General features: G+C 37.6%; 1 protein-coding gene across 1 annotated transcript in view; it reads left to right on the top strand.

Annotated features, from left to right (window-relative positions):
* The window catches only part of MAGI2 (membrane associated guanylate kinase, WW and PDZ domain containing 2), a 1,281,842-nt gene that overhangs the window by 739,958 nt on the left and 514,303 nt on the right, over positions 1-27,581 (top strand). Inside the window, exon 7 of the mRNA XM_034641709.1 lies at positions 7,002-7,016. Within this exon, the coding sequence (XP_034497600.1) occupies positions 7,002-7,016 (15 nt within the window). The remainder of the gene's footprint in view (positions 1-7,001; positions 7,017-27,581) is intronic.

The following is a 27,581-nucleotide window of genomic DNA, read 5'->3' as shown; positions in this document are numbered from 1 at the left end:
AGTGAATGTTAGTGCTATACAGTGGAAAAAAAAAAAGAAAAGAATTCCCATTATACTAACTGACTGCAATGCTAGAATGTATCTGAATTGAGCGCGTAGTTTTCTTTTGAGGAAAACAGTATAGAAACCAAATGAATACCTATATTCTAGGTCAAACTCATATTTGACAATCTCTCTGAAACTTGTTCTTTAGCAGCTTAGGCTGCAGAGTGTGAAACATGAAGTTCTTTTCTTTTTAAAAGCAGTAATTAAACTTGATAAGAGAGTAAACAGAAATCTCAGCAAAGATGGTTTAAAAAGAAAGATAATTTCAGAAAACAGAACAATTTCTGGAACCTAATTTTATCCTGAAATCAAAACCACTTTAAATTTGGGCACAATTAAATATTTGCCTTTCCACAGGTTATATATAGTTTCACATTAAGATAATTTGTTTTTACTCTGACTCCAAACAGGCATGGCACCAAACTGGTGGAGAAAAATTATGGAAAATGTTGCGCAAAGTCTTCTGACAAATTAAATAACACAGGGCAAAGGGTAGGAATTATATGGTAGAATTTGAGGACATTATCTTAAAAATGACAAGCTTGTATCGGAGCCTCAGAGTTCATCCCACAAACTGATAGCAGATCCAATAGCAAAAAAAAAGCGTTTATGTGAAGTGGGATGTAAGTAGATTAAAAGAAGGAATATTGACTAAGTATATATATAGTCTTGTTAGTATAGTTGAAGCCAGAGCTACCAAACATCTGTTCAAAATGCAGATTCCAAGTATCTGCCCACCCAAACTCCTGAATCTGATATGTTCTTTGGAAATTGCAGTTGAGAATGGATACCCTTAACAAGATTGAAAAATATCTTCTGCTTACTCCAATGCAAGTATGTTCTGCTTCTATGTTGTTCTTAGAGATATCAAAACTAAAATGTGTTTAAAATGCATTCCCCTCCCTATTTGGAAGATAACAAGAGCTGGTCGTCTTCAAATGAAAGCTCAAGGAAGAGCTCTAGGATACATAGTATTGATGCCTCTTTATTGGTTACCATGCTATTCTAGTTCTGCAACAAAAGGCCCGATGGAATTCCCAGTTGCATGTTCCCCATGTAAGTTTTCTCCCTGCCTTCACTCTTCTCTTTCTCTACCTCTGGTCTATGACCACCACCAGACCAATACATCAGAAACTGAACTTTTGTTACTTCTGTGTAACAAACTAGCCTCTAATTCCTTAAAAAAAAAAAAAGGAAATTTCTAACATATGCTTTCACCATCTTTAAGTCATTTTAATTCCCCTCCCAGTGCTTGCTTTCTCAGGTCTCCAAAACGTGGACCAGGATTTCCTCTTCTGACAATCCATGCAAATATTCATCTGTTCATTACATAGACAAGCAGAATGCTATGATTATGTGTCCTTTCCTGTTTGGGTTTTAAATGCTTTCTCTTTCTAATTGATTTTTCCACTGTCACTATCTTTTCTGTACTTTTTTCCCTTTCAAATGCTGTATTATGTTATGTATTCAATCAAGTTTTTAATTTTTCCAAATACCATCCTTGTAGTGCCTTCTGCTCCCTTGCCTCACTCAGGGTTACTTATAGGTTGTATATACTATTTCTGGGTTCTGTTTTGTTTTTGGGGTTTTTTGTTTTTTGTTTTTCCTGTTTCTCTCTTTTGGTTTTCTCTTTGGTCTTACTAAAGTTTACTTTGAAGTAAATTCTTCATAAAAGATATTTGTGGGGTAAAATTTCTGAGTCCTTGTCTGAAGTTTTGCCCCACCCCCTGCCATTTGCTAGTTTAACTAGGTGCACGACTCTGTATATTTTCCTCAGAACTTTGAATCACTCTTCCACTATCTAATTAGTATTGTTCATAACATTCTGATACTTATTCCTTTATAGGTTGTCTATTTGCTTGTTTTTCATTTTTTTTTGTTCTTTTCTTTTCTCTGTTTTTGACATTTTCTCTGATTTTGATCAGGGGTCAATAAGCTATGGCCCATGAGCCAAACCCAGCCCCCAGCCATTCTGCACCTGAAGTTCTGTTGGAACCAGTGATGCTCATTCACTTACATATTGTCTATGGCTGCTGTTGTGCTGTAACAGGAGAGTAGAGTAGATGTGACAGAGACTGTGTGGTCTACAAAACCTTAAGCATTTACTCTCTGTTCCTTAACAGAAACTTTGTTGACCTCTGGTCCTGGTATTCTGAAATTTCACAATGATTGGTCTACATATATTACTTTTCAAAAAATGTATTTGAGCCAAACCTGCAGTGGATCTTTTCCATTTGAAGATAGTTTTTTAACTCTGGAAAATACTCTTTTTTTTTTTTATGTTTCTTTGCACATTTAATCCTTCATGTTTATTATCCTGTCTGGAATCCCTATTAGTCAGATATAGTCTTCATGAATTGACCCTCTTGAGTTATTTTTCTTCCTTCATATTTTCTCTCCCTTTGTCCCTTTGCTCCCTAATATGAGGAATTTCCCTATTCTTATCACCCAACTCTCCAGTTAAATATCTTTAAATTCCATTCATCATTCACATTTATTTATTTATTTATTTTCTGATTTTTATTATTCATAATGTCTTTCTTGTGTTAAATTTTCCTGACTGATTCTTATGTTCTTATCATCGTTCTTCACATTTTATGTTTCAGGCTTTTCTGAAAAGAAGGCTTATTCTTCATGGCCTAGTTATATTTAAAACTTAGAAGTTCACTGTGATCTCTGCCCACATATTTGTAGCCTCATTTTAGGGAGCCAGCTTTAATCTTTCAGGTCCCAGATGCTTCATTTAAGAGAGATATACCCATGTTCCAACTCCTATGTTGCCTTCTTAATTTTCATCAGAGAGGTCTGTTTACTTCTTTCTTTGGCTTTGGGTTAAATGATCGTTAGGGTTCTACCTTTAGCTTCCTCTGTCCTCTCGATCTCATTTATCTTGTGTCCTCTGACATGGAGCCTCTCTTGACTTCTGTGGGGTAAAGACTCCACTCTTCCACTTGGAGGAAGCCCGTTCTTAATATAGTCTAGTTCATGGCTGTATGTGACTACATTAACTATCACTCTATCCATTCTACCTTCCAGAATTTTAATGAGATCTCTTGCTCATTTTTGTCATCTTTATGGTTATAGATTAAAACCTGTTTTTAATCCTTTGTGAGATTTTTGATGAGGTCTGTTTCAGTGGGGATATACATGTGTACTCAATATATCTTCTTGAAATAGAGTTGCTGGGTGTCTTTTAATATCATGTAAAATCTCTGAAAGCATTTTCTATATATCACTTCCATGGCATTTCTTTCCTTCTTGGTCATGTTCTATTTCTTTACATATTTCTTTTACTTCCTCTTTAGACCATACTCTGGAGATAGATGAATCTAGGCACAGGCAGTGTCTCTTTAATAATAGTTGTTGAAGAAATAAATTAATGAATATAGAGAGGAAGTTGAGAGGAAGGAGTCTCTTGAAGAAAAAAATAGAACTTGCTGTGTGGCTATAGAATTTAGAGTTTACCATCATCTTCACCTTTCCCCTAGGAATCCTAATGCCTAAATCCTAACAATATCCCTGCCTTTGGAACAATTCTAAGGAAACAAAAGTAAATTATATTGTGCCTAAAGGATGTCTCAAGAATTTTCTTTATTTTATGTGGTTAGCCTATAATGGAATCAGTCACCATGGCTTTTCCCTTTTGGTTTAATAACCAAAGAGACCAATATGAAAAGTATTTCCTAGAGGAAAGAGATAAAAGGTAAGTGGCTTGAATAGTTTTCCTGTGGTATATGGAGTAACCAACTACATCGTTGGCAAAGAATATTTGCACTGGTTTTAATTATGAGGAAAAACCAGTCATGATAAGCAATCAGCACTTCAATTTTTGGATGAAAGCTAAATATGAATGTCCTGTGGTCACCAAGGGAGGAAGCTATGGAATTTGTAAAGATGACTGAAGCTTCTGGAGTTATGCCAGTCACCCTTGCCGAGACTCAGGACTACATTCAAAGCTAAGCTGTTGTCTTGAAATCCTCCAGACTAGAGGTCAGTAAAGACAATCTTCTGGACTTCTTCAAGAAGAAGGCAGCATTGGCATTCAAGGGCATTCAGCAACTGAGTGGCTTGTGCTTGGATGGCTGAAACTTCAAATTATTATGCTAAACACATCACGTAACTCAAATAGGTAATAAATTTACAGACCTAACAGTCTTCCTGCAAATGACTTTCTCTTCTTTCTCTCCCTGAAAAAGAAAAATATAATTTTAACTTTGTCTTCTCTCTTCAAATTGTTCATCATTGCTTTAGGGTACACAAGTGAATGTGTATTTTATTACCAATCTCAATTTATACTGTTTTCTGAACTGCAATTTCATAGCAGTTTGTCAATATTATCTTTCTAAAAGGAACCAAGCAAACTGCCATGATGCATTCTTAATGGCCTCCTGGTGATAATTAAAATGTCACCTCTGAAATAATAGCCTGCTTGTTTTACCTGACTTAAGTAACTGCTCAGTTTTACTTAGACTGCATTGCTCTTTCCATATTGAAGACCTGTACTTAAAGTAATCGAAGAATGTTGTATTTCTTGAAGTGTAATAAAACTGCAAAAATCTAATCTTTGCCTTCTCCAAGATGGCCTCATTCGAGGAGCATTTATAGTGCAGTTTAGATGACACCTGGTATCTTTTGGCTCTCTAATCTTCCCTGCCAAATCTACCACCATAGGGACCACCATAAGAGAAGGGACAGAAACTAGATTCAACAAATTGCTTTAATGTGGCCACCAGAAAAATCTCCTTATCCTTATCATAGAGAAGTAGTGGTGTAGGATAACAGTATTTCCAGAGGAAATACAGCATTGTATTTAAGTGCACAAACTCTAGAGTCCTGTTGGCTGTATCCAAATCCCAAATCCATCACTTATCACGCATGTACATTCTGAATAAGTTTCTTAAGTACTCTGCTCTCAGTTGCTTCATCTGTGAAATGAGGATAATCGTCCCTTCCTCGTAGGGGTTTTTGTGAGTTAGTTGACATAAAATGCCCATAGGCACATAATAAGCCCTAGGCAAGTGTGAAACATTTTTTTTTTCATTATTGTCATCATTAAGTTTAGAAAAATACTTGCACGGTGGATTTTTGAGGGTCCACTTCAAAATGCTATGGACCAGACTCTATAAAATTGCCAAGGTCATCTTTGAAGTAGGTGAGGAGTTTGGGGAAAAGAATACAGATTTTTTCCAGGTTAAATACATTGCTGTAAGAAATCACTGGCGTGGGGGCACCTGAGTGGCTCAGTTGGTTAAGCATCTGCCTTTGGCTCAGGTCATGATCTCAGGGTCCCAGGGATCGAGCCCACAGTGGGCTTCCTGCTCAGCCTCAGCAGGGAGCCTGTTTCTCCTCATTCTGCCTGCCACTCCCCCTGCTTATACTCTTTCTCTCTGTCAAATAAATAAAATCTTAAATAAGAGGAAGGAAGGAAGGAATGGAAGGAGGGAAGGAGGGAGGGAGGGAGAGGGAAAGAGGGAAAGGGAAAGGAATATAATCACTGGTGTGGCCTCGTGGGTTGGGCCCTGCCCTGGTAGTCAGGAGGCTTGGGAATTCCAGCCTGTTCAGCTTGCTTATGTTGGCCCAGTCATTTGTCCTCTGTCAGCCTCAGTTTCTTAATTTATAAAATGAAGATGTTGTACTAGATGAACTCTGAAGTATTTTCTGCACTGCAGTCCTGTCTTTTAAATCAACTGTTTGTAAATCAAATCACATTTGGAGTGCACTAAGGAAATTTGCCACTTTCAAGAGAACCCTGTGATGCCTGGAAAGCACTTTGTTGTGGCAAATCCTCCCTGCTGATTCTGGCATGTAAATGTGGCTGTTCCAAAACCAAGTTTATTTACACCCTGCACACCTATGTTGCTCTCCCACACATGCCCAAAGCAAGAAGTAAGATGCTCTCATATGAGCTGGACAAGTCATCTGCAGCAAGCTTGCAGCCTTCTCTTGGCTCAACATGAATACACCTGGGCATGCAAGTTGTTTGAGACTAACTTAGCACCCTTCTTCACTCCTGGAGTGTTGCCCAGATTCTAACTCCCATTTGCACATATGTTATCTGCCTCTACCTCCTACTGAGTCATCTTCCCCTCTCCCCCTACCCCACACACATTGGCTTGTAATAAGCCATGCATATTTCCTATTACCTAAGGGATTTTGAAGTTACTAATTAAATTAAGTTTACTCCTTAGGGGGAAACCCGTACACATACACTCCAATTCATGCTTTGAAGATAAACATTTAATTTTTCAGTGCCAAAGAAAATGAAAAGGGGAGAAATATGATAATTGAGATAAAATGTTCCTCTGGATAATTGTCACATAACAAAGATGATAATTAAAGTGTAGGATGGGGAGAAAAGAAGACTAGCATTGAACAGGCACCTATTTTGGGGGTCCTCTTATACTAGATGTTTCTCAGCAATCTTTTATTTTATTTCCAGAAGATAAGCATTGTATTCCCTAGTTTACATTTTGTTTTTAAAGTTCCACAAAGATTCCTGAGCAAGAGTTGCACACAGCCAGTAAATACTGGAACACTGCACATTGATATCACCATAAGAGGCTTCATTCTGTTTCCTGGAAGTGTTCAAGACACCCCTCTTGTAACTAAAAACTGAAAACAAGCAAAACTGCTGTGTTTATCTGCAAGCAATATTACTAAAACCCATCTTTAATATGCAAATTTATATTTTTACAGACCAATAAGATTATAAATCCTCTGGACCTTTAACTTAAAAAAAAAGTTATCTTACTTGTTAGGAACATTGTTTGAACTTACCATATCTTTCTGTTTTTATATTGGGGAAGATTCTTTCATGCTACTGCCAGATATTTGCTGCCTACAGTTGTAATCCAGACAAAATGTAGAGAATGATACATAACACCAGCAAATAAAATGTAATCAGATAGCTAGAGCTTAATTTACTGGTTGAATCCACCTACCTGAGGAAAACTCAGTTGGACTTTATGAAGGTGCTAAATTTTATTTGCAAATGCAATCTGGAAAAACACATTCATTTCAGATGCTTTTTTAAAAACAACAGCTGAAATGGATTTAACTGGAAATCTACAGACAAATACTAAGAAGGACTAGTTGAACATTTTAAAATGAATTGCATTTAGATGACTAAGTTAAATATAAGCATCAACTTACAAAAAAATATACAGGTATAAGTATTCTGTGATTCTTTTTTTTTTTTTTTTAAGCTTTCCATCATTGTTCCCATTAGGCATTGGTAAAACTATTAGCCAGAATACCCATTAGGATAGGTACCATTTAAAAACAAATAAACAAAACCCAATTAATGCAAGTGTTGGTGACGATGTGTAGGAATTGGAACCTTGTGTATTACTGGTACAGCCTGTACAGATGAGAATATGACAGTTACTCAAAAAATTAAAAATAGAATTACCATATGATCCAGCAGTTCCACTTCTTGATAAATGCCCAAAAGAAATGAAAACAGGAACTCAAATAAGTATTTGTACACCCATATTTATAACAGCATTATTCCCAGTAGCCAAAAGGTAAGAGCAACCCAAGTGTCCATCAACAGATTAACGATCAAAAAAAAAAGTGTTATATACATAAAATGGAAAAATTATTCAGCCTTAAATTCTGACACATGTAAAAACCAGTAGTGCTTTGTGGTATATATACACAATGGAATATTACTCAGCCATCAAAAAGAATGAAATCTGACCATTTTCAATGACGTGGATGGAACTAGAGGATATTATGGTGAGTGAAATAAGTCAGTCTTTGATTTCACTCACATACCATATGATTTCACTCACATACCATATGATTTCACTCACATGAAGTTTAAGAAACAAAACAGCTGAACATACAGGAAGGGAATAAAAAGTAAAGTAAGATGAAAATTGAGAGGGAGGCAAACCATAACGGACGTTGAACTCTAGGAAACAAACTAAGGTTTGCTGGGTGGCGGGACGGGGTAGTTGGAGGATAGGCTTTAAGGAGGGCACTTTATGTAATGAGCACTGGGTGTTATATGCAACTGATGAATCACTAAATTCTACCCCAGAAACAAACAAACAAAATCAGTAGTACTTCTGTACACTAATCATTTCTCTGAAAAAGTCATAAAAAATAATAAATCAACTCCATTTATAATAGTATCAAAAACAATAAAATACTTAGGAATACATTGAACCAAGGAAGTGAAAGATCTCTACTCTGAAAACTACAAGACACTGATGAAAGGAAAAAAAAAAAGACACAAATAAATGAAAGGTGTCTTGTGTTTATGGCTTGGAAAAATTGCTATTGTTAAGATGTCAGTACTACTAAAGGCTATCTATAGATTCAATGCAATCCCTATCGAGATTCCAATTGCATTTTTTTCAGAAGTAGAAAAAATACTCCTAAAATTTATATGGAGTCACGAAAGGTCCTGAATAGCCAAAGAAATCCTGAAAAAGAACAACAAAGCAGGAGGCATCACACTCCCTGATTTCAAGCTATACTATAAAGACTATAAAGCTATAATCATCAAAACGATGCATTACTGGTATAGAAACAGGCCAATAGACCAATGGAACAGAATTGAGAGCTGCCAAATAAACTCAAGCATATATGGTTAACTAATTCACGAAGACAGCCAGAAATACTTAAATGGAGAAAAGACAGTTTTTTCAATAAATGGTGCTGGGAAAATTGGATATTCCTATCCAGAAGAATGAAACTGGGCCCCTATCTTAACACTACTTACGAAAATGAACTCAAAATGAATTAAAAACTTACATGTAAGGCCTAAAACCATTAAACTCCTAGACGAAAACATAGGAATAAAGCTCCTTGACACAGACCTAGGTAATGATTTTTTGGATATGACACCTAAGGCACAAGAGATAAAGTTAAATATAAACAAGTGAGACTACATCAAACTAAAAGCTTTTCACATAAAGAGCTCATATAACTCATTAGCAAAAAATACCCAAATAACCAATTTTTTTTAATGGGCAAAGGACCTGATCTCTGAAAACAATATGTGAAAGGCCAACAGGTACACGACAGGATACTCAACATCCCCAGTCATTAGGGAAATGCAGTGTAAAACCAGAAGATACCACCTAAAGCCTATTAGAATAGCCATCACCAAAGAACAAATACTGGTGAGGATGTGGAGAAAAGGGAACCTTCTGCACTGTTGGTGGGGATGTAAATTGGTGCAGCCACTCTGGAACACAGTACGGAGGTTCCTCACAAAATTGAAAATAGAACTACCATATGATTCAGCAATTCTACTGGGAATATATCCAAAGAAAACAAAAACACTAATTCAAAAAGATGTCTACACCCCCATGTTCATAGCAGCATTGTTTGGGTGGGTGAATGGGTAAAGAAGTTGTGATATGTATATAATATATATACAACGGAAAATTATTCTGCCATAAAAATTGAGGAAATTCTATCATTTGCTACAATATGAATGTACTTTGAAGGCATTATGCTAAGTGAGGTAGAGAAGACAAATACTATACGATCTAACTTATATGTGGAATCTAAAAACAAAAAAAAAATCAAGCTTTTAGAAAGAGAGCTCAGACATATGGACACCAGAGGCAGCAGTCAAGGAAAGGGTGAATTGGAGGAAGGTAGTCAAAGTACAAATTTCCAGTGATAAGATAAATAAATTTAGGGATGTAATGTATAGCATGATGACTGTAGTTAATGCTGCTTTATGATGTATACTGGAAAGTTAAGAGAAGAAATCCTAACAGTCCTTATCACAAGGAGAAAAGATGTTTTATTTTTTCTTTCCTCCTTTTCTTGTCTTTTTATTGTATCTATGTGAGATGACAGGTGTTCGCTGAATCTATTGCAATAATCTTTTAACAATACAAGTAAATCAAACCATGATGGTATATGCCTTAAACTTGTAGTTATGTGCATCAATTATTTTTCAGTAGAACTGGAAAAAATATTTAAAATGATAACTTTTACATTATATATATCTTGTCACCCCTCCCCCCAAAAAACCCCTAAAAGACAAAGAATAAAAGAATCTGGGCAGAAGAAAAGAACGTAAGGGATTGTCCGCATTAGCTCAGTTTGCTTTGTTGCTTAAACCACAATTTACTCTTGGGAAAATTCAAGCTTTGGTTTCTTCATAAGTAAATGTTAATCATAGTCCCAGAGTTCCAGTTGTTTGAATGGATCAAATCAGTTATTAGATGTGGGGCGGGGGGAACCTCTTAGCTAGAACTCCTGATGTTAGTCCACAGTCTGTTCACATTTGTACTTACCACAGCTCTGCTTGCTAAGTTCCTCTCCAGATCGGTTCTGAGATGCTGATTGCATAGGATTCTTCATTTGTTGAAAAATGGAGAAAACTAACATTGCTGGGTACTTACTACATGCAGATGTTGGAACAATATTCTACATATCCCATCTCTAGTTTACAAAGCAGATCACACTTTTCCCATTTTGCTAGTAGAGTAACAAGCCAAGAAAGACTTAGAACTTGACCAAGGTTTATATAATTTGCTGCATTCAGACATGATTTGATGACGAATCCATGTCATCCTCTTAAAATGGATGAAAGAACAGAGTAAAGAGGAACTGGAGCCTTCAGATATTTGAGTATGATGGTCAGTGCTTAATTGGAAAGCAGTATCCTCTCTTCCATTCTAAATAGCCCTGTTAGATGAATACCAGAGTGAGCTTGCCTCTGTTCCAGCAGGGCTTTTGTGACAGAGCCCTTTCCTGTTGCATTCTCCCTTAATCACACACATGAATCTAGGGGGCTAACCTATGATAGATTTGAATGGCAGACATCAAGCCAGATGTAAAATCATTCCTCCCTGCTGGTTCCGATACCATTATGAGCTCAAGTTAGCTCTTTCCTTGGAAAGTCTTTTTCTGGAGGTTTCTTTATTCTTCATGCAAATAGTTTCCTGGATAGCTTACTTCACCTTTTTATCAGACTTTTCCAAATATATTTAAATCCTAGTAGCGGGCACCACTGAGGTTGAACCTGGGTATCTCACTGCATATTTTCAGTCTCATTTAAATCTCACAAAAAACCTGTGAGGTACATGTTATTATCTCTATTTTATAGATAAGGAAATTGAGCGGCTAAGTAACCTGCCATTAAACAGCTAAGCCATTAACATGAAACATTAAAACAGCTAGTTAGTGGCAGAATCAAGATTTGAGCCGAGGTCTGGCTAACATCCAAAGCCCGGGCACTCGATCACCTCCCTGGCTCACCTCCCAAGCCCCGTGGAGCTCTTATCCAGTACCAGCTCCCTGCTTTGACCACACAGCTCAGCAGTACTGTTTCTCAGGTGATGGCTATCACCAGCCCTAAATTACAACTGAGTTAGGTCTACATGGCACTCATCACCCGCATGTCTCATGTGCCCTGCACTGTGCTGATGCCATGCAAAGGGCATTTTAGATCTTCACAGTTTTAGGTGGGGAAATCGTAGTTTCCTTTGTGAGTCCTGACAGACTCCTGCCCACCTCCATGAGGCTAATACCCTGTTCTTTTTTTTTTTTTTAAGATTTTATTTATTTATTTGACATAGAGAGCCAGGGAGAGAGGGAACACAGGGGGAGTGGGAGAGGAAGAAGCAGGCTCCTAGCGGAGAAGCCTGATGTGGGGCTCGATCTCAGAACCCTGGGATCACGCCCTGAGCCAAAGGCAGATGCTTAACGACTGTGCCACCCAGGCGCCCTAACACCCTGTTGTTAAGGTTGACTCCTGCTCTAACTGAAAAACCTCCGTCCAGAGGAACCAAATGTCCCACAGGGCTGAGTTTATTCCAAAGCTATTCAGCTGAGCTAGGGGTCCCATGTTTAAATGTTTTTTAATTGTGGTCATATTCTGTTTGGTTTTTCCCATCACACACAGGTTATGTAAGCTTCCTATCCTAAACTGCTTAGTGACCTCTGCTATTTAGAAGCACTTGTATAATTCATTCTATAAGGGCATTGAGGCTCCATGCAGAAGGTGCACTTGTCTCCATTTGGCTCCTCCTGAATTCTCCATCATAAGGACTCAATTAGCATAGACAAGAGAAATGAAAGTGACCTTTAGGTTATCATTTCATTCTTTCCTGCCAATATATGATTGTTCTCTTCAATACCGTCCAGAGTATTACTGATTCTAATTATAAATGAATCAAGTGACAGGTCTGCATTTACAGTTTCCCCCAGGGGGATGAGGTCAGTACTCTCAGATATTTTGGCTATTCCTTGAAGTATTCGGCTTGAATCTAACCTTGTCTTTCATCACACTGTGCCTTGGTTGATGTTTTCAAGGAGATGTATTTTCACTTCATTGATACACTTGAAGGGGAATTTTTGCTTTTATCTATTTCTAAAAATGCTTATATTTCTCATAATAATTGTTTGGGTAAGAGAGGCTTATCTTTACTCTGACCAAGCTAAGTTCTGTTTCCCATGTGTTTTGGTACAAAGCTTTTTAGCAAGTCAGCTAAAGATGGGCTATTGAAAATATCCCCTACTTTTTCTCTATACTCACACTTTTTAACTGCTGACTTGAGTGGTGTCTGATATTAGAGTTTTCACTTATGATAAATGAATCACAGAATTTCAAGTCTGAAGAAAGGTGAGCAGTAACTAACTTAGGGCAACTTGTTGCAAACACTTTATTTAACAAAAAGGAAACAGACTCCTGGATTTTAAGTGACTTATTCACATCCTAGCAAAGCAGTGACAGGGCCGTGTTCACAAACAGATCTTTCTAACTTATCGTATCCCCCACCCCCGCCGTTCCTCCTCCAAAATCAAACAGCATCATTGGCCCTATTTTTCCCAAGGCTTCTACAGTAGTAGTATAGTTAACATAATGCTCACTGCTATGATAAATATGTCCGAAAATCTCAGTGACTTAACACAATAAAAATTTATTTCTTGCTCAAGCAATAATCTATTGCAGCTGTTCCTGGTTAGATAGCTCTGTTTCAAGTGTTCACTTAGGGATCAGACTCCTTCCATCCTGCGTCTCTGTCATTTCAGCAGGTGCCTTCCAATCTGGAGTTTTCTCCATTTGGCTGTCATGAAAAAGAGAATTAAGGATTACCTGGGAAGTTTTTAAAAATAAGGCCTGGAAATAGCATACACCACTTCCATCCACATTCCATTTCCAAAATATGCTTGTCCTCTACACTAAGGGTTCAGTCATGATCTTTTTTTCTTTTTAAAGATTTTATTTATTTATTTGGGGGGGGAGTGAGAGGGAAAAGGGTCAGAGGGAGAAGCAGACTCCCCGCTGAGCAGGGAGCCCGATGTGGGTTTTGATCCTGGGACTCTGGGATCATTACCTGAACCAAAAGCAGTCACTTAACCAAATGAGCCAACCAGATGCCCCTCTTTTTTTTTTTTTTTAAGGTATAAAACCATTTTACAGATCCCCAGTTGGAGACTTTCTGTTCAGTGAGGAGAAATATATTCAGACCTAATGTTTGCCTATCACTGATGCTTCTGTTCACCTTCATTTTCCACCTGGTTGCTCTTAGAATCCTTTCATACCTTATGCCTGAAGCCTAGTTGAGGATTTTAGTTACATGCTACATTTCTAATGTCAAGCCATTTTTTTTTAATCTAGTTTACTTTGCGGAACTGAGCAAGAAAGCTCTGCTTTTGCTACCTAGTCATGTAAATATGGGAAGGAAATGCATCACTGCATTATTTAGTTTGTAATTTTTCTCTTGAAAAATACTTAAGTGAAAAATTACTGCTCTTTAAAGAACAGTGTTCTTAAAAAGTTGCTTTTTTTTTTTAAGATTTTATTTATTTATTCGACAGAGATAGAGACAGCCAGCAAGAGAGGGAACACAAGCAGGGGAAGTGGGAGAGGAAGAAGCAGGCTCATAGTGGAGGAGCCTGATGTGGCTCGATCCCATAACGCCGGGATCACGCCCTGAGCCGAAGGCAGATGCTTAACCGCTGTGCCACCCAGGCGCCCCTAAAGAGTTGCTTTTGTCTCTACCCTTCCTGCTGCTGATTTACAGCCAAAGTTCTGTCCATATACTAGCTATGCACCTCTCCCCTCCTGGTATTATTTACTGGGGAGTATGAATCTTTGAATGGATAGAAAAGGATACTAATGGCAGTGAGGGTGTGTGTGTGCACAGTGGCCCTGAGAGCATCAGGAAGCCACCTTCTTACAAATGGAGAGAAGCAAGAGGTTGTCTTTACTTTCTCTGGTTGGAGAAGGCCAGGCATCCCCGAGGAAGAGGTCGTGGTCAAGGTGCTTGTACATCACCTGCCACACTCAAGCTTAGGCCTCCAGCTCTGCCTCGGGGTCTCTGAGTAGATATTTCTTCTGGCCTTCACCAAGTGTTTCTTAAATACCAAGTGTTTCAGCTAGTATAACCTCACGTCTCTGCGTGTTTTCTTGAACATGTTATTGAAAAGTAGAAGTTGAAATTATGAATCCCTAGCCACCCACCATCACAATTCAAAAATGCTGTAACTGGGAACTTTTTTTTTTAAATATGGCATAAAGTAGGAATCCTATTGAAATTAGCAGTGAATTGTCACCATCTGCACTCATGTTGTCATTACCTTGGTTGGGATGGGGAAGGAAGTGGGATGTTTGTTTGCCTATCAGTAGGCAGTCCTCACTGATCTTTTTTTTTTTTATGTCTTTCATTAAAAATAATTTCAAATTAAGAATAAACAATGTTATTAAATTTATCCTCATCAAACATCTGATAGAAATAGATAAAACCCAGCCTCTTCTGTATTCTGATCTGAATGCATTATTTGTAGGCATCAGAATCCACTTAAGATTCGTGCAGAGTACTTTGGAGTCATTTGCTGAACTAAAGTGTTTTCTAACCAGCCTTGGCAGCTGAGGATGATCGTAAGGGGATTGGACCATTCCCAATATTATATCTGTGGATTACACTGAAATTTGATGTTCTGAACCCTGCCTGTGCCCCAATTGGAATGAAGTATCCTGGTTCTTATTATTATGTACTGACAGTCTGTCTGGATTGCATTATATTCACCAACAGGAAACTACTATCACATAGCATTTGTAGGTGGTTCTGTGAGTAACATGTGACTGAACATGAAAATGATCACCTTGTTTTGAATGACCTGTTGGAGCACTGTAACAGAAAGAGCCAGGCATCAATACTGCCCTTATTTTTTTGTTTACTCTATTTCTATCCTTTTTTATTTTTTAAAAAGATTTTATTTATCTATTTGACACAGAGAGAGGCGGCGAGAGAGGGAACACAAGCAGGGGGAGAGGGAGAAGCAGGCTTCCTGCTAAGCAGGGAGCCTGATGTGGGGCTCGATCTCAGGACCCTGGGATCATGATCTGAGCTGAAGGCAGATGCTTAATGACTGAGCCACCCAGGCGCCCCTATTTCTATCCTTCTAATTAGTTACATGATAATATTGTTCTAGACTGTAAGTGATTTTTTTTCAAGGTGGCATACATTTTTTATATCATTATGTATTGATTTTAAATTTTAAAATTCAAAAGGAAAAGTTATTTCCTTTACTTCAGAGTTTTTGAGAACCATCTCATTGTAAAACACACACCTACATAATCACACACGCACACTTCCCTGTATTACTTACAAAAACTATATTACTTGGAAATGTTTAATCCTAAATTATAGTTTATAAATTATTTTGTTGAAAATATCAGTAGTAACTCCATTAGTTTATTCACTCACTTGCAAGTTTAATTATATGCCATATGTATAAAATTGGATATTGGAGAGTCATAGATAAGTAGTTGGTCCCTACATCACAATCTAGTGGGAAACAGATATGCAGACCTTTAGAATGTTCATCCATCCATCCACTATTCATCTTGCCGGTCATTGATATGTCCAGTATGTATTAAGCACCTTCTTGACCTCCGTCATTGTACTAGCTACTAGGAATATAGCTATGAAAAAGATCCGCGTTGTTGCAGTCTTCATGGAGCTTATGGTTTACCAGGAAGATCGGATGTTTTCATTACCAGACCTGGGGAAAATTTCAGAAAGGAGTTAACCACAGAGATGAGACTTGATGTGTAATAAGTAGAAGCTTTTTGGTAAAGATGTTCCAAGCCGTGGAACACAAAAAGAACACAGTGGACACAAAAAGTTACTTGGAAAAGCCTCTAGAAAACCAAATATGAAAATATACAACCAAGCAGGTAAGTCTATTGGATCTAGAAAGGAAAGGTTTCTTTTGGATGCTTGGAGGCATTCTTGTTCTGTTCTTCCGTCTTGTCAGCCCGGAGGGATAATGCCCCGCTCCCCTTGTGAGAGCCAGGAACAGTGGTTAATGAGCTAATTAACATTTCAAATGGAGGAATAAAAGGTGTTAACACCCTTACATCCACGGTTCCAGAAAGAGTGTGACAATACATTCAATTTAGAATCTCTAGAGGAGTCCTCTTTCTTCCTCTCTTTCTTTCCTCCTTTGTCTCTTCCCCTGTTTCCTTGCATAAATCCTCATCTTTTACTCTCTCTCCAATTCCATCTCTTTTGTCCCTTTTTCACTTACTCTTTCTTATTCTTTTAGTTTTCTGTTTTAAAAATATATTTTCTTTCTGCATCCGTTTTACCAATGAACTAATAGGCTTGCTATATGAATGTGTTTACATTGGTTTCCATTTGTTGTACTTTATATATATATAATCTTGTTATTATTGCATGCAATATTTTTATCTTCATAGTTCTCTGTCTTAAAATAAAAAGGCATTTTCCCCCATAAAGTCTTTTGTATGTCCTCAGTCTCGGTTTATGGATTTTGAGTTTTTCACTTTTGTCTTAAGCACAACCACAAAAAAGATTAGTAATATTTAACCATGTTTTATGATCATCCTAAGAAATTTACCTACTGTATGCCAAATTTTCCGTACTTAAAATGAAAACCGATATAATACACCAATACAGAGTGCAGTAGAATGCTCTTTTCTTTGGACCTTTATGCACAGTGTTAACTGGTTCCCATCATACTAAGGAACCCCAAAACAAAAATAAAAATCTCTTCTAAATAACTTCAATTTAAAAAATTCCTTGTTGTAAGATTTATTTTCTTTTAAAATTAAATCTAATTCTTCTAATTAAGGAAATATTACATGATCAGTATCGATAATTTATAAAATATAATGAAGAAATTCAAAACATCCATAAAATCAACAATTGTTCTCCCTTTTCAAAATTTAATCCAATCTTTATGATATTGCCTATTCCTGATTCTTAACAACAATATATTACCGACTCATATTAATCTTATATTCAACTAATGTAACCAGACTAACGTGAGTTCGCTTGTTGGTGAGTCACAGATAGAACCTACACCAGATAGAGTTGTCACACAAAGGAAATTTTATTTGCAGCAAATGAGATCACCAGGAATAACTTCCAAAGCTGTGACTGCCCAAGCAAAAGTGAATAGGTTCCTTTTATTTAGGGTTAGGATGACTGTTTGGATAGAGGAGCCCTGTCATCCTATATAGAGGCAGGCATAAGTCACCCATGCCCCTTAAGGAAACACGCCTATGCACACATTATGTTATGTAAATGAGGCTTGTGCTCCTCCTTGGGTGGAGATTTTAGTATTATAATGAGGTGAAGGTAGTTGTAGATTGTCCCCAAGGTCACTTCATGGTCCATCTGCACAGACGTGAATCAGGGTTAAGTTCCCACTGGTCTGGGTGGTCTGGGCCTGCCAAACCCTTCATCTGAAGAGTCGTTATTGCTTGGGGGTGGTTCAGTTTCCATCACAGGATGGTATTCCTGCTGGGTATTTTTCCTGAGTTAAGAGAGAAGCTGGAAAGACTAACTAAAGGAATAATGTGGTACAGAGGTGGGTGGGTACAAGCAGGTGAGCAGTAAAGTTCAGGTCTTGGNGAAAGGAAAGGTTTCTTTGGATGCTTGGAGGCATTCTTGTTCTGTTCTTACGTCTTGTCAGCCCGGAGGGATAATGCCCTGCTCCCCTTGTGAGAGCCAGGAACAGTGGTTAATGAGCTAGTTAACATTTCAAATGGAGGAATAAAAGGTGTTAACACCCTTACATCCATGGTTCCAGAAAGAGTGTGACAATACATTCAATTTAGAATCTCCAGAGGAGTCCTCTTTCTTCCTCTCTTTCTTTCCTCCTTTGTCTCTTCCCCTGTTTCCTTGCATAAATCCTCATCTTTTACTCTCTCTCTCCAATTCCATCTCTTTTGTCCCTTTTTCACTTACTCTTTCTTATTCTTTTAGTTTTCTGTTTTAAAAATATATTTTCTTTCTGCATCCGTTTTACCAATGAACTAATAGGCTTGCTATATGAATGTGTTTACATTGGTTTCCATTTGTTGTACTTTATATACATATAATCTTGTTATTATTGCATGCAATATTTTTATCTTCATAGTTCTCTCTCTGTCTTAAAATAAAAAGGCATTTTCCCCCATAAAGTCTTTTGTATGTCCTCAGTCTCGGTTTATGGATTTTGAGTTTTTCACTTTTGTCTTAAGCACAACCACAAAAAAGATTAGTAATATTTAACCATGTTTTATGATCATCCTAAGAAATTTACCTACTGTATGCCAAATTTTCCGTACTTAAAATGAAAACAGATATAATACACCAATACAGAGTGCAGTAGAATGCTCTTTTCTTTGGACCTTTATGCACAGTGTTAACTGGTTCCCATCATACTAAGGAACCCCAAAACAAAAATAAAAATCTCTTCTAAATAACTTCAATTTAAAAAATTCCTTGTTGTAAGATTTATTTTCTTTTAAAATTAAATCTAATTCTTCTAATTAAGGAAATATTACATGATCAGTATCGATAATTTATAAAATATAATGAAGAAATTCAAAACATCCATAAAATCAACAATTGTTCTCCCTTTTCAAAATTTAATCCAATCTTTATGATATTGCCTATTCCTGATTCTTAACAACAATATATTACCGACTCATATTAATCTTATATTCAACTAATGTAACCAGACTAACGTGAGTTCGCTTGTTGGTGAGTCACAGATAGAACCTACACCAGATAGAGTTGTCACACAAAGGAAATTTTATTTGCAGCAAATGAGATCACCAGGAATAACTTCCAAAGCTGTGACTGCCCAAGCAAAAGTGAATAGGTTCCTTTTATTTAGGGTTAGGATGACTGTTTGGATAGAGGAGCCCTGTCATCCTATATAGAGGCAGGCATAAGTCACCCATGCCCCTTAAGGAAACACGCCTATGCACACATTATGTTATGTAAATGAGGCTTGTGCTCCTCCTTGCGTGGAGATTTTAGTATTATAATGAGGTGAAGGTAGTTGTAGATTGTCCCCAAGGTCACTTCATGGTCCATCTGCACAGACGTGAATCAGGGTTAAGTTCCCACTGGTCTGGGTGGTCTGGGCCTGCCAAACCCTTCATCTGAAGAGTCGTTATTGCTTGGGGGTGGTTCAGTTTCCATCACAGGATGGTATTCCTGCTGGGTATTTTTCCTGAGTTAAGAGAGAAGCTGGAAAGACTAACTAAAGGAATAATGTGGTACAGAGGTGGGTGGGTACAAGCAGGTGAGCAGTAAAGTTCAGGTCTTGGGTCTCGCCAGTGACACTAAAACCCCAAACCTTATTTGTTGTTTGTTTATATTTTTTTTTTTAAAGATTTTAACGCCGGGATCACGCCCTGAGCCGAAGGCAGACGCTTAACCGCTGTGCCACCCAGGCGCCCCGTTTTCATATTTTGATCAGAAAAATGACTGCATATTACTAGCTTTCTCATGTTTTAGATTCCTTTTTATCACATTTGTCATTTTGAACTTTGGTTTTCCACAAACTTAGCAATGGCGCCTCCTTACCTTTGATCTGCATATATTTTATCTTTCCAGTTTAATGGGATAAAACAATACAAATAAGTTGCATAGAAGATATCTATCTTATTTCTTCAGAATCTATAATGTGGAAGGTGATGTGGAAAATGACCAAGAAAGAATTCTTGAGACATCTTCGGTGCAAAAAGATGGTTTTATTGAAGCGTAGGGACAGGACCCGTGGGCAGAAAGAGCTGCATTGGGGTTGTGACAGGTGACTGATTATATACTTTCAAGTTGGTAGGGGGTTAGGGACAGCACAGACCTCCAAGGTATTTTGGAAACAAGGTTTCCAGGACCTTGAGGGGGCTAGCTATTGTTAGGAAAAGACCATTGATTCCTGTCTAATAAAACCTTAGTCATGAGACCCTTCAGATATAATAGGGTGGGCCATATGCTTAGGGGATGATTGCCAACATATATCTTAGGGAAGCAGAGATAAAGGAAGTTTCCAAAGGAATTTTTATATGTTAAAGAAGACCTATAGGGTCCTGGGAGGGGGAGCAGGGGTAGGGCTAAGATTGCTTTTTTGTCCTTAGCAAAGTGTCAACTCAGAGGCAGCTGAGTTCCTAGGAGAATGTCACTCTGCCTGTTTCAAGGACTTGTCAATGGCTGTAAGTTGTAAGGAAATTTAATTTTTCCTTTGCCTTTGCTTCCCACATCAGAAGGCACAGTGTTTAAATATTAAAAATGATTGATTCAAATATAAACCCCATTTAATTGTAAGCATCTCAATGGAAGGAGAAAATTGTACATGTCACAACAGTACCACAAATGAGGAACCCAGAATGATAAAGACCAATAGTCCAAAAACCAATGTTATTCCCAAATTAGACACATTATAAAAGGGGTTTTTGTTTTGTTTTGTTTTTCATAAAAGGCCCCTATGAATTTAAAGGGTTGTCTTTATTCTACTTTTGTAGTAGCTTTTATGTAAACTTTTAATATTAAAGTAGATATAGATATACAGAAAAGTTACAAAAATAGTACAGAAGGTTCTTAGATACCCACGTCCAATGTCTGCTTTGATATGACGTTAGAGTAGTACATTTATTATAACTTCTGAACCCATTTTGATGTATATTATTAATTAAAGTCTATACTTTATTCATATTTCCTTAATTTTTACCTAAAATCATTTTTCTGTTCCAGGACCCCATCCGGAATACCACATTACATTTAGTTGTCTCCTTAGGCTATGATAGTTTTTTAGACTTTCCTTATTTTTGATGACTGCCAGTTTTGAGAAGTACTGGTCTAGTATTTTGTACAGTATCTCTGAATTTGAATTTGTCTGATGTTTTTCTCATGGTTACACTTTGGTTATGGATTTTAGAGAAGAAAACCACAGAGATAAAGTGCCATTTTTATCACATCATATCTAGGGTACATATAATCAATATGACTTGTAACATTATCACTGCTGATGTTGTGCTTGATCGTGTGACTGAGTGGCGGTCATTTCGAGGTTTTGCCACTATAAGGTTATTCTTCCCATCCCATCCCCTTTTCGCTCTATGGTTTTGAGGTTTTTTAAAAAGATTTTACTGATTTATTTGAGAGAGAGAGAGTGAGCAAGAGAGAGCACAAGTTGGGGGGGAGGGGAGAGGGAGAGGCAGGCTCCCCAGGACCCCAGGGATCATGACCTGAGCTGAAGGAAGCCACTTAATCGACTGAACCACCCAGGCACCCCTTCACGCTGTAGTTTTTGGAAGAAAGTCACTATGTGCAGCCCATACTCAGAGGGTAGGAAGTTAGGTGTGGCCTCATTGAGGGAGGGGAATCTAAATAAATCACATAACATTCTTCCGTGCGGGAGATTCATCTCTGTTCCCTCATTTATTTTATTCAAACATTTATATCAGTATGGACTCGTGGATTTTTATTTCATACTTTGGGTTATAATTAAACACTTGGGTATTTATTTAATTTTTCAAATTGTTCCAGTTAATAGCCCTTTTTAAATGGAATGATAGTGATAGTTTATTATTGTTTTGTGGTTGTATTTGTTTATTTGTTAACATCCCTACTGGGCCAATAATTTTGGCAATCCTGTGTTGTTACTTCAGTTCAGGGAGAAAGGCCCAGTGGGGATTCATTTTTCATTCAATGAAATTAAAAACACTAGGAACTACAGGTATTGATAGCAAATGTTTATTGAAAGAGAGTAAGATAATTTCTGGCTGATAAGTCAGGGAGATGATGTTATAGAGAAGGTGTGATTTAAGCATGTTTGAACATTTTTTAAAGATAGTACTTAATACATTTACTAAAGTTGAATATTGGAATTGATAATCCTTCTCTGCATACAAAACAGTTATTCACCCTCATCATCCTACCAGTGCCTAACACTGTATTTGGAACTGCATGCCTCCCTGTAATCCACATGTCTCATAACACTTCATTGTAGAGCACATTTATCACTTTCACTTGTGGTGAGGACTATAATTCTATTTTAGCAGGAATTCAAATTGAACCAGAATGCTTTCTCCTTCACCAAGCTATAGTTGTTGCCAGTTGCTTGATGATGTAGTTTAGTATTTATCCAGTGTCAAGATTTGACTATATATTAAGCAAGTCAGGCATCTCATTAAGTAGCCCTAATCTGTTACAGCTCCACTTTTGCCGGTGAAATTTCACCTGTTAAGATAAAATAAAGGTCTTGCAGTTAATTTGACGCAGTGAACATGTGTTTAAATTTTCTTACTCCCCAAATATCACTAAGATGACAGTATAAGTGGGAAAATATATAAACTCCTGTTGAAGAGGAAGAGGGGAGAAGCATCAGAAGACTGGTGAGGTCAACATGTTTTTCAGAATTGGGAAAGTAGATAGAGGAGAGTATCTGGCAAGAGCAAAAGAAGTAGTAATGAAATGTAAAAGCCTGTAGTAAGGAATACCAGTTAGGAAGTCAGCCTCCTCCATTCTGTTGCCTTCCCACAGACTCCTGGAGAGTCATTTAAATGGAGGCACTAGAGCTCGTTGATGATAGGGTGAAACCTGGAGCTTAGAGCAGGAGGAATGGTTGAAAGTCTGAAATTAGTTGATTCCCGGGTATCCATACCTACCATATAGCCAATTAATTACTCTTCTTCCTCAATCTATCCAAATACTAGATGGTTATTCTCTGGAGAAATCTCAACTGAGAAATGGGAGCCTAGGGACAAGAAGCAGAGCCATGGGCAGGGGCTTGGTGCCAGCCTGGAAATAGGCTTAAGGAAAGGTTTACAGCCCAGCTTCCAGCTAGACTTGGAAATTTCATGCAGGAAACTGGAGGATTCTTCTATGGAGAAGACACATATCTTCATATATCTGGAACTGGGGGATTCTCCCCTAGCCCCCCAATAAAAAACCAGCTCACCACCCAAACAATATACACTGAAAACCACCAGTGGACAAGCCCCATCCACTCACACAAATTACACAGTCAACATTTTATTGAATCCAATTTTAAATTCAAGCAAGGAGCACCAAACATACGATGAAGCCTCAAACCTGAAAGACAGAAACCAAAATGCAACTCCAAACAGAAACTCAGAAGAATTGGAAGCAAATGATGGTTTTTGAAGAAATTTTTTAAAAAGCAATAATTAATGTAGTAAAAAAGAAGCGATAGCTTCAGAATAAGAAAGATCATAGGAATTAAACACTTTAGAAAGTTAAAATTTAAAATCATTCATAATTATGACATAAAATTTAGTGCTGTTTACCAAAAAGTAGAAAATGAATGGATGATAGAGGAGGTCCACATTTGACTTGGAAGTCCCAGAGACAAGACAGAAATCAGAGGAGGAAATAGTCAAAGAAGAAATTAAAAGCTTAACTTTAGTTACCTCAAGATTCACTGCCCATCAAAAAGAATGACACACACATACATACACATGGAGTTGCACCTTATGAAATTTCAGGACAGCAAGGAAAGGAAGAGTCTAAAAGTTTCCAGAGAGGCAAACACTGGGCATATACAAAGAGTCAGAATAAAAATAGTGTATTTCTGAACAGTACTGGAAATAAGACAATAGAGGGGCAGGGGCGCCTGGGTGGCACGGCGGTTAAGCGTCTGCCTTCGGCTCAGGGCGTGATCCCGGCGTTATGGGATCGGAGCCCCGCATCAGGCTCCTCTGCTATAAGCCTGCTTCTTCCTCTCCCACTCCCCCTGCTTGTGTTCCCTCTCTCGCTGGCTGTCTCTATCTCTGTCAAATAAATAAATAAAATCTTTAAAAAAAAAAAAAAAGACAATAGAGGGGCATCTGGGTGGCTCAGTTAGTTAAGTGTCCAATTCTTATTTCATCTCAGGCCATGATCTCAGGGGTCGTGAGATCAAGCCCCACGTCAGGCTCCATGCTTAGTGTGGTGTCTGCTTGAGATTCTCCCTCTGCCCCTCCCCCTGCTCATGCCCTCTCTCTCTCTCTCTGTAAAATAAATAAATAAAATTTTTTAAAAAAGCAAAACAATAGAGTGAGGCCTTTAAAACTCTGAAAGAACCAATTTTCTACCTAGAAATACTGTAGCAAATAAAATTATTAATAGAGTGTAAAGGAGAGGAAATTTTCAGGTTAGATATTCAAGATGTAAACATTTGTTTGCAAACACCATTTCTTTCTTTCTTTCTTTCTTTCTTTCTTTCTTTCTTTTTCTTTCTTTCTTTCTTTCAAGATTTTATTTGCTCATTTGATAGCGCGAGAGAGAACAAACAAGGGGAGGGGCAGAGGCAGAGGGAGAAATAGACTCCCCGCTGAGCAAGGAGCCCGATTAAGGGCTCCATGTGGGGCTCTATCCCAGGACCCTATGATCATGACCTGAGCTGAAGGCAGATGCTTAACTGACTGAGCCACCTAGGCACCCCACCAAACACCATTTCTTAAGAAACTACAGGAAGATTGATCCTCCAAAAGAAGTAGAACCAGGATTCTAGGAAATGGGGCCATTAATGAAGGAATGAGTCTAGGAAATGCTCTGGTAATTTGTAAAGGGAGGTCCCGAGATTTCAGCTCTGTAGCAGATCAAAAGCACTTCAGATCAGAAGGAGAGAATCGAGGGCTCTAGAAAAGCATCCTCCAAGAGAAAAAAAGGGAACTGCTGAATTACGTAATGAGTTTGAGTATGTGGGAAACAATTGAAAGGTATTGTCAAAGAGTTTGAGGAGAAAGAACAATTAGTAATAAAAATAACAATAGCAAAGCAAACAAAAAAGGTAAAACAAAACTTGATTATTCAAGAAAGGAACTATCACAGAATTAAACTACTTTCCCTAGCAGTGAACAATATTTATATGCTCATAATATATAAACGCAGAATATTAAGTCAATAAGAAATGTGAAAGAATACTGAGGAATTATATAAGAGAGAGGAAGACTCTTCTGCCATAGTGTGCTGTCAATATGTAATATCTGAAATGGATAAGCCAAGAGTAATATAAGAAATGGAAATATGTGTTAAAGTGAAGTCAAAAAGCAAAATTAGCTAACAATTGCCTCCAGGGAGAGGAATTAGGGGTAGGTAAGGAAATTGCTCACCTTTATTAACGCTGTAGGACCATTTGACTGCTTAAATAATGTGAATATATTACTTTCAGAAAAAATTTAAAACAATTTTAATCATATATAAGGATAAATCAATGCTATGATTTCCCTGGAATATGCATTGTTTCAGCTACTTATTGCTGTGAATGTAACCATTCCAAAACCAATGACTGAAGCAACATTGATTTTGTTTCTCATGATTCTGTGAGTGGGCTAGACTCAGCTGGACAGTTCTTTCTGCTCAATATTGTTTGGCGGGAGGCCCTCATGTAATCACATGCAGCAGGGGGAGATTGGCTGGGGAGCCTCAGTCCTCCTTCGTGTGGTTTGAGGAATGCCTTCTTTGAGTCCAGCAGGATATTTTGGATTTCCTTTGGCATGATGGCTGAGTTCTAAGAGCATTCTGAGAAGGCCTGCCCAGCTTGCAAGCACTGATCGAGCTTCTGTTCACCAGCCTCTTACTGGCTAGTGTAAGTCCCAGGGCCAACCCAGAGTCTGTGTGGGAAGGTTCCAGGATATGAACATGAGGAGACATGGCCCATCAGGGGCCACCACTGTAACAAAATAGCACCTTAGGACTTTTGCCTCAGTCTAACATGCTTTATGTTCTCCACCAGGATTGGAGTTACACTTACCTAATGAGACTTAAACTACTTTCAATCTTTGATTTATATGAATATTCTTTAGAGTTGGCATCATTTAAAGGATACCACATATACTGATTTCCTTCATAATTAATTATATAGCATTAGATGAGCCATAAGCTCTGAGGAGCCCAGCAAGAGACAACATGAAAGCCACTAAAAATCTTGGCTGAACCGCTAATGACCCACAAGCTGTAAAGGAAAGAGATTTACTTTTCCCATTGATCATTTGTTATTACCTCTTGTTTAGTGTTAGGAGTATGTCTCTCATTTTCTTTTGATTTGTTGTATTAGAAACCATTTGTTATAACACTTCTTTTTACCTTGCAATCTATATACTGTTCCAGGAATTTTGAGGAATAGTGGACTAATAGTGAGAATAATTAATATATATCAGACATTAATTACATGCCAGGACTTTGCCAGATAGAAAATTCAATCAAGAATTATTATCGTTGCTTCCCACATACATTTCTTCCTCCGTTTTTTTTCTTTTTTTTCTTTATTTTCTTCCTCTTATTTTTCCGTGTTATTGTTATTATTTTCATGATCAAACAAAACACCTTGGAATAATTTGATTTTCCATAAAATCTTTTGAATGTCAGTTGTCATATTGAGCTGTCCTTGTCAGTGGCAATTACAGCTCTCCACCCAACATGACTATTAAAAATGACTGAAAGCACTTTGCAAATATAAGATGTTCCATAAACACTTTTTCCCAGTAGTCTACAACCCATTTAAATGGTATTTGATCTGGCATAAATTGCTATTTCAAGCATCTTTGAGCCATCATAAATTTGGATGCCTTCCTTGCTTTCTGGGTTTCAAATTCCCCAAATGTTCTTTATTGAAATCCAGTATTCATTCCAAAGTATATTACACCGAATTCAAGTTAACTGAGAACAGGAGCCAGAAAAGCCCCCATTGCCTCAGTCCTTCTTATGTTAATGATAAGAATTAGATCCAGGAGATCACATTTGATTAGATTATTTTCTCTCAATTGTGATGCTACTTCGGCAGGAAACTTTAGGAGGCTTTTTTTTTTTTTTAAGATTTTATTTATTTATTCGACAGAGATAGAGACAGCCAACGAGAAAGGGAACACAAGCAGGGGGAGTGGGAGAGGAAGAAGCAGGCTCATAGCTGAGGAGCCCGATGTGGGGCTCGATCCCATAACGCCGGGATCACGCCCTGAGCCGAAGGCAGACGCTTAACAGCTGTGCCACCCAGGCGCCCCTAGGAGGCTTCTTTATCTATAATTTACACGTTGAAGAGTGAAGGTGATAATAATTTCAATACGCACCAGGATAACAAGTTTATTTAAACTAATCAACATGACTAAGAGCATTTTACTTCAAGGAGATAATGCTGATTTTAACACTAGCCTATATATGGATACATGATAAAATCTTTAGCAATTTTATTTACTCAAGCTAAAATATGTGATATCTTAAGTAACCTAATTTTGCTCCAGTCCTATAATCTTTCATTTAAAATTTAAAAAGTTCAATATTGAATCGTTGCAACTAGATTTG

Source organism: Ailuropoda melanoleuca, chromosome 1 (assembly GCF_002007445.2).
Source record: "Ailuropoda melanoleuca isolate Jingjing chromosome 1, ASM200744v2, whole genome shotgun sequence".
Taxonomy (NCBI): Eukaryota; Metazoa; Chordata; class Mammalia; order Carnivora; family Ursidae; genus Ailuropoda; species Ailuropoda melanoleuca.
This window is presented reverse-complemented; position numbering and strand designations above follow the sequence as displayed.